General features: G+C 36.0%; 1 protein-coding gene across 1 annotated transcript in view; it reads left to right on the top strand.

Moving 5' to 3' along the window:
* Nucleotides 1–13,053, top strand: part of TMEM62 (transmembrane protein 62) — a 30,538-nt gene that overhangs the window by 15,421 nt on the left and 2,064 nt on the right. Inside the window, exons 8-12 of the mRNA XM_007467557.1 lie at nt 1,776–1,935; nt 3,826–3,939; nt 6,386–6,470; nt 9,446–9,550; nt 11,590–11,708. Coding sequence (XP_007467619.1) covers nt 1,776–1,935; nt 3,826–3,939; nt 6,386–6,470; nt 9,446–9,550; nt 11,590–11,708 — 583 coding nt within the window. The remainder of the gene's footprint in view (nt 1–1,775; nt 1,936–3,825; nt 3,940–6,385; nt 6,471–9,445; nt 9,551–11,589; nt 11,709–13,053) is intronic.

Here is a 13,053-nt window from a genome sequence, read left to right as displayed (position 1 = left end):
CCCATACCCCAATGGAACTATTGTTAACATGAGTTTTCCTTCTCAGGCATTCTCTTTCAGGCCTGTATTTACACAGTCGCAATCATAGGGCACAGTGTATTCTAATTGCTACTTTTCTTCTGTCAACAGAGAGAATGGACCACAGTTTAACCGTTTTCCTATCTTATTGGTGAACTTTTAGATTTTTTTCTCATTTGAGGATGAACATCTGATGCGTATAGATTCTTCCTTCATTTGAATAATTGCTTTATATAGAGTTCTGGAAATAGGATTCTAGGTGAAATAGTTTGAATTCCTTTGTGACTGTTGATAAAGATTGCCTGATTACTTTTTTTTTTGCAACTAAAATCATTATTCTTTTTCCAAAAATTGTGGTAAAATATACATAACATAAAATTTACCATGTTAAGCATTTTTAGTGGCAATAAGTACCTTTATATTGTTGTGCAACCATCATCACCATTTTTTTCAGTTTCCGAAACTGCAACTCTGTACCCATTCAACACTAACTCCCTATTCCCCCTCCCCCCAGCCCCTGGCAACCACCAATTCTACTTTCTATCTCTATGAATTTGACAACTCTAGGTACCTCATAGGAGAATCATACAGTATTTGTCCTTTTGTGACTGGCTTTCTTTGATTTAGCATAATGTCCTCATCCATTCTGAAGCATGTTTCAGAATTTCCTTGCTTTTTAAGGCTGAGTATTCACTGTTTCATTGCATACATACGCTACATTTTGTTTATCCATTCATCTGTTGACAGACATTTTTGCTTCTGCCTTTTCACTACTGTAAATAATGCTGCTGTGAATATGGGTGTACGAATATGTGTTCAGTCCCTGCTTTCAGTTCTTTGGGTATATATTCAGAAGTGGGATTGCTAGATCGTGTGGTAATTCTATGTTTAATTTTCTGAGGAACCTCCACGTTGTTTTCCACAGTGGCTGCGCCATTTCACATTCCCACTAGCAGTGCACAAGGTACCTGATTACTTTTTAAAACAGATACTAATTTATAATGTTACCAAGCAATATGAGTGCCAGTTTCACAGTACTCTTATCATTATTGGATATTGTACTTTTAAAAAAGTTTACTAATTATTCTGGAAAAAAGGGTACCAATATGTTTTAATTTATTTCTTTTGATCACTAGGTAAGTGGAACATACATCTCTCGGTCAGGTTTCTTGATAGGAGCTGGATATCAGATTTAGATTTAGAATAGTTTCTAATTTCTCACCAGTTCAGGTTGGCTGAATTATACAACTCCAGAAGCCACCATTTAGAAAGAAACCAGATCATATGAAGAGTGTCATATGAACAATTGTACAGTGTAATGGTCTGCTTTACCGTTGTCCCTTGGTATCTCTGGGGGATTGGTTCCAGGACCCCCTGGGAATACCAAAGTGTACAGATGCTCAAGTCCTTTATATAAACTGGTGTAGTATTTGCATATAACCTATGCACATCCTCCCTATACTTTAAATCATATCTAGATTACTTATAATACCTAACACAATGTAACTGCTATGTAAATAGTTGCTGGCAAGAGGCAAATTAAAGTTTTGCTTTTTGTAACTTTCTTGAAATTTTTCTTTTCTGAATATTTTCGATCCATGGTTGGTAGAAACCACAGGTTCCACATCCCAGTAACTCGCAGATCAACCAATGGAAGGCCAACTGTACTTACATCTTTTCAGGTTATAATAGGGTTATTCTTCTTTATAAAAACAATGCCAAATACCTAAAACCATGCATTTATGCTCTCATTTTAGAGTCTTGGTGTTTTCCTTATCTTCCGTTACTTCAGTCGCAGTTAAGATTGATGGAGTTCATTTAGGGCAAGCTAGTCATTTGTCTGGTCCTATTTTCATACTAAAGTGGAATCCAAGAAACTACAGTAATAAGACACATAACATAGAAGTAATCGTCCAGGTAAGTTAGTAATTTTCAACTTGCTATGTGAATGATTAGGCTGTAACCACATTGAACTCTGATTTGTTTTTTGTTTTGTTTTGTTTTTGTCAATTGATAAGATGAAACAAGTTAATAAAAAATTTGAATACACTGGATTTAGTATGTTCTGAAAATGGACACTAAGGAATAATTCTACTTTTAAACTAAAAACTGGGCAGAGGACATGAGTGTGCAACTACTGGCTATAGTCCCCTCTTTTTATCCCCAGGGAATCATTCTTCTGTTTTCTTCCAACTTTGGCCAGAATCTTTTAATAATGGGAGCACATTCTCCAATATTCCTGAAGATAATAGAATAAGTCGGAAAACATAATATTTACATATCCACGCCTTTGATTGCTGTCTCCAAGTATAGGAAATTGTGTCACTATTTTGAAAGCTCTAGGGTAAATAATTTTTAAGGCATCCATTAAAGGGATTTTTTGTTTGGGGAGTGGGCATTGATAGCACATGCAGTAACTGTCTGCCTGTCCCTTTTCTGATTTAGCTTGGGGAGCATTTAATTCACTAGACCTGCCACAGTAGAAAGTGATCATCATCACCAAAATAGAGCAGTTTCATCAACAATCTGAAACACTTTAGGGGATAGACTGTGCTAAAAAATTAGTTTCTGGAAAAAAAAAATCTGTCAATTTCTACAACTTTATGATTTGATGAAGTTTTAAACTATTTAATCTTTTAATGTTAAGTCTTGGTTTGAAGATTATCAAGTAATCCTTCAGAAAACACATGTGATTATTTTCATCTTTTTTGTATGTGTCACAGAGAAGGATTTAGAGCAGGAAGGAGCTATTTACTGAGCCTCTTCTAAGGAGATGCCAGCTGGTTTTAAGCTACTGACACATCAGCTGGTCTGCAAAATTCCTGAATATGTAGCAGTTGGCCCTTGTGGGTCAGTCAAGCCAGTGCCAGCACACTGCAGGCTTATCCTCCATTCAGCTTTTCAGTACTCAATCAGCTTTTCACTGAGGAATTAGCACTTACTGATAATCTGAGCCTAGATCCATTATTTCATCAGAGTTATAAAATGGTGATATTCAAATTGCCACTCCTAACTATAGGAGTATTAATTAGAATAGTCCCACAAAGAAAAAATTTGCCTCATCTATTTGGTACCGAGATATAGACTTCATACAGGAAAGGCAGGATAAGTCTTCATTCTTCCTCCACCTTTCCTGTTCTAAACCAGTTTTCAAAGTAATGAGTTACTTCTCTAGCTTCTGCCAAAGGTAACTAAATGAGTCTTCTAGTATCATTATTAACTCATAGTTAAAAAATATATATATTTGGTATGTTTCAATCCATTGCATTTATTCTTTTTGATGCTCAGTTGTTTGTCTTTGACTAGTGGGAGCCTCTCCAAGTTGGCCACTAAGTCCTTTGATACAATCCCTGTAGTCCTTGTTAGTTTTCTTGCTTTCTGGTAGAAGATGTTTCAAGTTCTTTTGCATTTCTTACTCAAGAACTGGAATCACCATTTCTCTAAAGAGCACTGGTTTCTTGTAGTGAGAAGTTTTATTTTGAGACCAAAATCTGGGCACTAGCCCAGCTAGCTCATTGTTGTTAAGTTCATTAGTATTTTTAGGCCTTTTCAGTAAACAGAGGGAAATACAGATTTCTTTTTTTTAAAAGAGAGAATACATTGTAATACATGCTGATATTTCCAGCTCAAATCTAGAATTACAGGGTTTAAAAGAAGTTTTATTTAAAGTGCTTATAGGAAGAATCAAAAGTAAATGAAAAAAATATTGCTTATTCTGAGATAACTGACAAATTACTGGAAACTTAATCTTGGAACATTGTACGTATTTGTACATGAGGGTTGCTTCTCTGCTGTGCTTATAACTAGGACTCTGCTGGAAGAAGTAAGAGTGTTCACCACATATTTTCTGCTCGAGAGGACATTCAGCTCAGGTTTGATCCTCTGGCATCATTTATTCTCCTTACTGACCATTGTATTGTGGTGAGTAAATTCAACTAAGTGTTATGTGTGTTTTTAATTTGGTAGGTCCAAAGTCATAAATAATATAATAATCATGTGATGAGAAAGTGGAACCTTATAAAATTAAAAGTTTAGTTGCTTGTCTAGAAGAATACAGTGATTTTAAATTGATTTGAATTAACAGAAGTGGAGGCATGGACATATAATACCTGTTTTGGGACTTAGTTCTACCTAGTGCCATAAAACAAGGATAACTAAGGGAATTATAGGGACTGTGCTAAATTGGATTGGGAGCTTTCAAAAATAATATTTCTTCCTACATAAATAATACATGCTTAATATAGAAAGCTTGGAAAATTTAGAAATAAAGTACAGTCAGCCCCACATCATTCTTTTATCATACTAGCCATTATAGCCATTGTATTTCTCATTATGATACTCTCTATTTTTCTCTTATTTATATTAAGATATGAGTTTTTAATATAAAATGGTAATATACTTTTCATTCTCTTTTTTCTGTCTGATTTTTTCCACTGAGGAATTTGACTGTTTTCTCACATCACATTTATTTTATAAATGATGCTTATTGGCTGCATTATATTGTCATAGATACATCTTAATTTATTTTACTCTTTCCGTTTTGTTGGACATTTGTTTCCAATTTTTCCCTCTACTATAAAAATACAGCTTATAACTAAGTTTTTGCACATACTAGTTTTTTTTCTTAAACTTTTTATTTTATATTGGAAGATAGTTGACAATGTTGTGATAGTTTCAGGTATACAGCAAAGTGATTCAGTTATACATATGCATGTATCTATCCTTTTTCAAATTCTTTTCCCATTTAGGTTGTTACATAATATTGAGCAGAGTTCCCTGTGCTATATAGTAGAGGTCCTTGTTGGTTATCCATTTTATTTTATTTCTTTTAATATTTATTTATTTATTTTATTTATTTATTTGGTTGAGGTGGGTCTTAGTTGTAGCAGGTGGCCTCCTTAGTTGTGGCTCATCGGCTCCTTAGTTGTGGCATGCAAACTCTTAGTTGCAGCATTGCATGTGGGATCTAGTTCCCTGACCAGGGATTAAACCCTGGCCCCCTGCATTGGGACCGTGGAGTCTTAACCACTCTGCCACCAGGGAAGTCCATGGTTATCCACTTTAAATATAGCGGTGTGTACATGTCAATCACAAACTCCCTAACTATCCCTTCCCCGAACCCTTTGCCCCTGGTTTGTTTTCTAAGTCTGTGAGTTGTACATATTAGTTTTTTTGGAAATTTCTGGAAATGAATTGTTGGATCAAAGAGTGGACACATTATTCTATATACTTCATTTATTATATAATTACCCAAAATTTTAAATTATTTATTATATTCATTGTTTTTGGTCTGTCCCCCCTCATTAAAATATAAGCCCCATGAGGGCAGAGATCTTTGTCTTTTTGATATGCCTAACACAAGTAGGCCCTCAAATAAATATTTCTTGAATGAATAAATGGGTTTGTTTTTTTTAAATATACACTGTCAAACTGTCTTTCAGAGAAGCTCTGGCAATTTACACTTTATTTTCCTCAGATCTCCCTATCCTGGGCATTGACATAAAATACACTACAATGTTCAGAAGAAAATTTAAATCCCCTTTAATTTCATCTCCCAGAGATACCTTAATATATATCCTCACATACTTAAAATGTGAATTCCTTATTATTTTAATTTACTTTTATTACTTGTGTGATTGAACTTTTAAAAAATATGACTAACGGGCGTTTGCATCTCATTTTTACAAATCTTTTTGTGTCATTTATTTTTCTTTTGGGAATTTTTAATGGTCACCTAGATCAGGCTTTGGAAACTTTGGTGTACTTATGAATCACCTGGGAATGTTAATAAGAGGCAGATTCTGATTAGTAGGGCTGAGATGGGGCCTGAGATTCTGCATTCCTAACAGGCTGAAGGTGATTCCAATGATGATCTGGGACCCATACTTTGAGAAACAAGAACCTAGATAAAATGTCTCTTTACTGTGAATTAATCTCCAAGTGAGTGACTTCTTGATAGAGAAAGCATAAGGAAATGCAGTCTCTGTTCACTCAGCCTGCAGTGTACTGTGTACTGTTGTGTTTTTTTTCACTCCTATACAACTTTAAATAAAACAGTACAAATTATACTTATCCTAATACAGTGAAAGTAGACTATTTTAATGTGATCACTTTATATAACTGTATGAAATCACTTAGTTTCAACATTGGTCCAGGTATCATATCCAAATCTTGAAAGAATAATGCTGAGGCAACTTACAGTTATCTGTTTTGGTGGGTCAGATGTTCAATTTTCTTTGACTGTATATTTTTCTCATATAGTCATTTCTGCTAATGATGTCATTTCCATTTTTGTTAATTAGGCCATTTAAAAAAACTGAAGCTGTATCCATGTATCTATGTCACGTGAATATCTATTTCTCTGCAGGCCCGGGTCCTTTTTGTGATGATTGTGCTGATCCAGCTCATCATTCTCATTACTTTTCGTTATCGGGCATATCCAGAGCATAAAGGTTAGTCACCATGGTTCCTTAATCTTAGAAGACTTTACTTTAGTGTATCCCATAATGTCCTCACTATTACCAAGTGATAAATATCAATGCAAATTATCTTTGCCTGAGCTCTGTGAGGTGCATCCTTCAAGCTACCATGCTCACCTCAAACCCTCTTTTCCATACCATTTTCTCCAGCCATTCTAGGTCATAATGAGTGCTTGCTTCTCTGAATCCCAACAGTCCTTCCTGAGGATTAATTCTGTATTTAACTAGCCAATGACCTTGTTTTACATTACCACTTCAAATGTATATACACTTTCTCTTCAATCAGACTGTAAGTTCCTCAATATAGGAGCTCTTGTTTTCTACTTCTTTTCTCTTTTCCACGGCACCCAGTTTGTGCATTATAGACAATAAATACTTGTTGAATTAAATGTTCATTATCCCTTCTTGGCTTGGATGAAGTCCCTGGGATCAGGAACTGATTGTGGGGGAGGTGAGTACTGTAGTAAAGGTTAAACAGTAAAATGATGAACTGAATAGGTAGTATACATATCCTACTGAATGTTTGTCTGCTTATATATATATTTTTAAATTCTATGAAAAAGTTCAAGAAGCATTATTGCACACATATATTTTCTTGCCCACAGTATAAATAAATAAATATTTGAGGGAGGCCCCAGCCTCATGTGGGAATACCAGTATTTTTGTATAGTTGTTTAAAATTTACAACATATTTTTACCTACATTATCTCACTTAATCCTTACAGCAATTCTGTGAGGTAGGTATTATTGTTTCCATTTTAAAGATTAGAAGACTAAGGACTGCAGAAGTTATGTAGGCTGTCCAATGTCTCATAGCTAATAAGAGACTGACCCCAGGTTAGTTTTTTTCTTTAAACAACACTTATCAACTTTGACTACACCTTAGAATCTCCTGGGGAACTTTTTAACATCTCAGTGTCTACACAGCACCCTCAGTGTTTACACAGAATCTCTGGGGGTAGGACCTAAGCATCAGTATTTTTTAAAGCACCCCAGATGATTCCAATATGCAGTCAGGCCTGAGAAGCACGGCTCTGTCTAAAGCAGTATTTTCAGTCCTGCTGCCTAGAATCACCTGGGTGGCTGTCCCAGCTCCCCTCTTCCCCAGGCCAATTAAGTCAGAATCTCTGGAGGGTGAGACCTGGGCATGAGTATTTACTAAAAGTTCCCTCAGGTTATTCTAATGTGTAGCCAAAGTAGAGAATCATTGCTTAAAGTTTAAAGCATAGCTGCCTCTAAGGCTAAAGAATGATGTATTTATAATAAATAATAATTACTATAGGTGGATATGTAGATTAATACTTTGAGAAGTACCAGACTAGAGCAAGAAAGAAGCTGAGAGATGAATGAGTAGCAAGTATGAAACACACAAAGTGAGAAAGGCCATGCGTTATCAGGCTTTGTCTGAAATTAACTGTCAGGCTGAACGGTGTTATGAGTATAAAATGAATATGCTGGCCTGTTAGGGAAGATGTGCTATTTAACTTACATCAGGCTGTCTTTCACTGGAGCCAGTCCTTTAAACCTTTAAATAGTTCACCTCTAGCATTGCTCAGTGTGTACTGAGCTTGCCATCGTAGTCTTCTGCTAACCAGTGTATGATCTGCTGCAGATGAGTGAAATGGCTGGCTGGGGTTGAGAAACTGTGATGCTTTAGTCTGTGGCTGCAGAATGAAGCCCTTATGCTTGGGCTTTCTGGCACTGTATTGTGTGTGTGTGTCTGCCGCACCACACAGCTTGTGGGATCTTAGTTTTCTGACCAGGGAATGAACCTTGGGCCCTCGTCAGTGAGAGTGCAGAGTCCTAACCACTGGACCACCAGGGAATTCCCTTTAAGATATGCTAATTTGGAGAGTTTTGCAGATCCCTTTCAGTTGGAGTAAGAGGATAGCTGTGAGTTAAGAGCTGTATCACATATGGGAAAGGAATATTTGGACAGATTCTCATAGTTAAGATTAAATTTTGATATTTGTTTGATATGCCTTTGATATATATAGTATATATAGTACTATATATAGTTTTTAGAAAATTTTATTGGAGTATAGTTGATTTACAATATTGTGTTAGTTTCAGGTGTACAGCAAAGTGATTCAGTTATACATATATGTATATTCATTCTTTCTCAGATTCTTTTCTCATATAGGTTATTACAGAATATTGAGTAGAGTTCCCTGTGCTATACAGTAGGTCCTTGTTGGTTATCTATCTTATATATAGTAGTGTGTGTATGTTAATCCCAAGCTCCTGATTTATCCCTCACCCCCACATTTCCCCTTTGGTAACCATAAATTTGTTTTCAATATCTGTAAGTCTGTTTCTGTTTTGTAAATAAGTTCATTTGTATCATTTTTTAAAAATTAGATTGCACATATGAGTGATATCATATGATATTTGTCTTTTTCTGTCTGAATTACTTCACTTAGTATGATAATCTCTAGGTCCATCCATGTTGTTGCAAATGGTATTATTTCATTCTTCTTTTATGGCTGACTAATATTCCATTATATATGTACCACATCTTTATCCATTCCTCTGTCAGTGGACGTTTAGGTTGCTTCTATGTCTTGGCTATTGTGAATGGTGCTGCAATGAACATTGTGGTGACCTTTGATATATTTTGATGCAACTTTTGGAAGTTTGTACATTTGGATACTAAATCTCATGGAAAACGGATTTGATCATCCTTTGAGCACAGAGTATATGTGTGTTGGTGTGTGTGTGTGTGTGTGTCACAACTACACCATTGCTTTGCCTTCCTACCCTCTGTAATTCTAAGTGAGTTGGTTTATCAGAATTCCTTCCAACTTCTGAATTTATAGTGGTGTCATCCATATAACAAATGATTTGCTGAAAATGTAGTAGATGCCCATGGAAGTCTTCTAGAAAATATTATAAAAAACTTGAACTTTGCATGTGTTCACTGGATTTTTCAAATTTATTCTGTTTAGGACCTCCAGGATTTGTAAATTTGACCTCATTTTCCCTTCATGTCTTGAGCAAGATAAGCATCTTCTACTATTCTATGTTGTTGCTGACACTCTATACCGTGCTGGGTAAGTCAATTAGGAAACCTGAGATTGTGGAGAATTCTGCCAAAGAATATACTGAGAATTTTAACAGTAGTCATTTAGGTTCTTGAGAGCATAATGACCGGCACACCGCTCTTTCATAAGTCATTTCCTGTGACATGATCTTGGGAAATAAAGTTCTTTCCTAACTTAAAGGACATTTAGTCAACACCAAGTTAACTTAAGGGTGCTGAGAGGACCATGATAATTAGTATTTGTGTAGAAACCTAATAGAAGATAGAAGTTCAGCTTAAATGCCATCTCCTCAGAGCAGCCTTCTTTGACCACCTTAAAGCTTTATCCTCTATTTCACCATACTTTTTATTTCCTTCATTACTTTATCAGAATTTATGATTATCTTCTGTATATATCATCTCTCCCCTCATTAGAATATCCGTTGATGTCCTGTCTATCTTGTTCCCCTCTATGCCCAGCATTAAGCACAATGCCTAGTATGTAGTTGAGTGACTATTTACTACCGTGTGACTCCTAAAAACTCAGCTCAAAAAAGAGAGAAACTGAGATGAGCAGTGAGTTCAGGCATTTGAGCTCTTCTCTTATATTAATTATTATACCCAATACTGACAAAATCACTTAGTCACTTATGGAAGCAGAAAGCACTGTGAGTCTCTTTTTAAAGCTTTTTACTAATGTTCCTTACTAAGAGTCATTTAGGAGTAGATTAGACTATTTGTTGCTTAGTCTATGTTTTCTACTTTTAGTCCATCTTTGGACTTTTCTTTCCTCATTAGTAACTCCCACCAGAGAACAGAAAGTAGTTAAAGAAATAATATGACCCTTTACAATTCTGTATAACAAGCTATGCCAGATTCCCCTTTTGAGGTTGGTTTCCTTGTTAGAAGATAGGTTGAAGCTGTTTTACACACTAGTCTTCCACTAGGAGGCAAAGCAGGTGATTTGGTTCCTGGCTGTAAAGAAAACATTAGAAGGGGAGAAGTTGTTTCATTTTTAAAGGTTGAAACTTAAAGGGGAAACACTTTTTAAAACTAATATGTATCTAATGGAGTGTATATAATATATATCTGAGAAAATTACCTATGACTTTTTAAAGTTGAACTCTACTCTTTTTTTTTTTTAATATTTATTCATTTATTTATTTGGCTGCACTGGGTCTTAGTTGCAGCACGTGGGATCTTCGTTGTGGCACGTGGGATCTTTTAGTTGTGTTATGTAGGATCTATTTCCCTGACCAGGGATTGAACCCGGGTCCCCTGCATTGGGAGCGTGGAGTCTTAACCACTGGACCACCAGGGAAGTCCCAGTTGAACTCTACCCTTACCAGCAAATGATGGTATTACATTTTGAGAAGGGAAATCCGACTGTACCTTAATCACTCTTGACAATATAGTAGTTCTAGAAGCCTGAACATTGAGAAGGGGCAGTAAATAATAATACGGGGTAGAGAAAAGTTATTCTGGCATTGCAGATGAAAAATTAAAATAAAGAAGTGAGTTAAACTTTGTACATGTTAACCCTGAGTATGTAGTTGATGTACAAAGTAATGACTGTGGGTCAGCCAGAAAAGGTTAAAATACATTCATTAATATTTATAAGAAAGAAGTGTGTTTTAGAATGATTAAAGTGGTTGAAGTCTTATTGCATAAAGGAGTAAATCTCAGTTATCTGGAAAATTAACTGTGGTATCTATGGAGTACCTTTTTGCTTCTTAAAGGAAATGTTAATGCATTATATTGAGGTTACTACTGTAATAGAATCTTCTAAAATTTGTGAATGTACTCCTATCTGTTTCTGGAATCTATTCCAGGTATAGCACGTACTCAGGCAATTTTATAATCTAGAGAAATATGGAGCAAAGGAGCAAATAATTGGTTAGCTAGGATATTGAGTGCAACACAGAGATTAGCAAAGAAGAAAAGCTATACAAATAAATGCTTATAGATGACTAGTCTCATGTTTTTTCATTATTTCTGTAAATGCATCTCATGATGTATGTAATCAGTCATAGTTATTTAACTTCCTTTCTTGTTCATTGCCTCTTTCAGGACCATGGTTTGTTGGTGAAATCACTAAAGGCAAATTGGGTTGCTGCTTTTCCTTTGGGATCTTTGTTGATGGACATTTCCTACAAGGCAGTGTAACGTTTATAGTTGGAATTCTCCAGGTAAGAAGTCAGAAACGCAATTTAAGAACATCTTGGCCTTGTTGGGCTAATTGCATAATAGTTATGAATTAAATCCCAAATCCCAAAGTTAACACCATAGATCATGTTTTCTAATTTACTGGCAGGGCAGTCTTTAGTATCTGGTGTTTTGTTTGCTTTTAGAGTGCTTCCTAAGTTCTTTCTTCCACCACTCTTGTAAACATCTAAAATACATTTTTGGCAGGAAGTTTTATAAGAGGTGAAAGAGCTTTTTGTTTTTGTTGTTTGTTTCACTGTGCTTTTTCATCAATAAACAGTGAAAGAAGAGACTTATGGTAGAATAAATGAGACTTCTGGGTAAAACAAAATTGGTTATGATAATGAAGAAGGAAATTGTTTCAGAGGGAGGAAAAGAAAAATAGACACACAAGAAAAGTGGGTCAGGGCTTCCCTGGTGGCGCAGTGGTTGAGAGTCCACCTGCCGATGCAGGGGACACGGGTTCATGCCCCGGTCCGGGAAGATCCCACATGCTGTGGAGCAGCTGGGCCCGTGAGCCATGGCTGCTGAGCCTGCGCATCCGGAGCCTGTGCTCCGCAACGGGAGAGGCCACAACAGTGAGAGGCCCACGTACAGCAAAAAAAAAAAAAAAGAAAAGAAAAGTGGGTCAGTTACCCAGTGGAAGCTTTCTAGTGATGTCCTAGCAATACACTTGTTTATGAAACACTGATATGTTAGGTTTACATTTGGATTGAGATTCCTTTAGAACAAACACAAATTAAAAAAACCCAGACCTATAGCAAATTTCTATAAATGGGTTTGAAAACTATTTAACAATTTTTCTCTTGTACTCATCTGATGGGGCTAATGGATCAAAATCTGAGGTGATGATCTAGCGTTGTATAAGAGATCTGAAAACATTGTTTGAAATGAGTTCACAGCCTCATAAGAGGGCACTAAAACATGATCAGCAGGATTAGAGACAGACAAGTAGGGAAGATCTTTGCCTAGTGAACGCTGACCACAGACCAGAATATTCTCTGTTTAGCAGCATTTTATGTGGCTAGATCTGGGTCTAGTTCAGTTTTCTATTATGTAGATGGAGGCTGTCTCTCAGGAGCACTCTTGTTCCAAGTAAAACCTGACCCTTACCAAAAGGTGGGCTTATAGTCATATTTTAATAAATAGTACACTAAGAATGGATTTTATGTATCATCTAGGCCCGTGGCCTCTAAATCTAATATATCTCTGACCTAGACCTCTTCTCTGCACCTCAGGTGCCTATATATCCAACTGCCATTTTGCATCTTCCTTAGATATCTAACAGGAATCTCAACTTAATATACCTCTAACAGGACCTTTAATTTC

The sequence above is a fragment of the Lipotes vexillifer genome, unplaced genomic scaffold (assembly GCF_000442215.2).
Source record: "Lipotes vexillifer unplaced genomic scaffold, Lipotes_vexillifer_v1.1 scaffold722, whole genome shotgun sequence".
Classification (NCBI taxonomy): Eukaryota; Metazoa; Chordata; class Mammalia; order Artiodactyla; family Lipotidae; genus Lipotes; species Lipotes vexillifer.
Note: the sequence above shows the minus strand (reverse complement) of the source record. Positions and strands in the feature narration are given on the sequence as shown.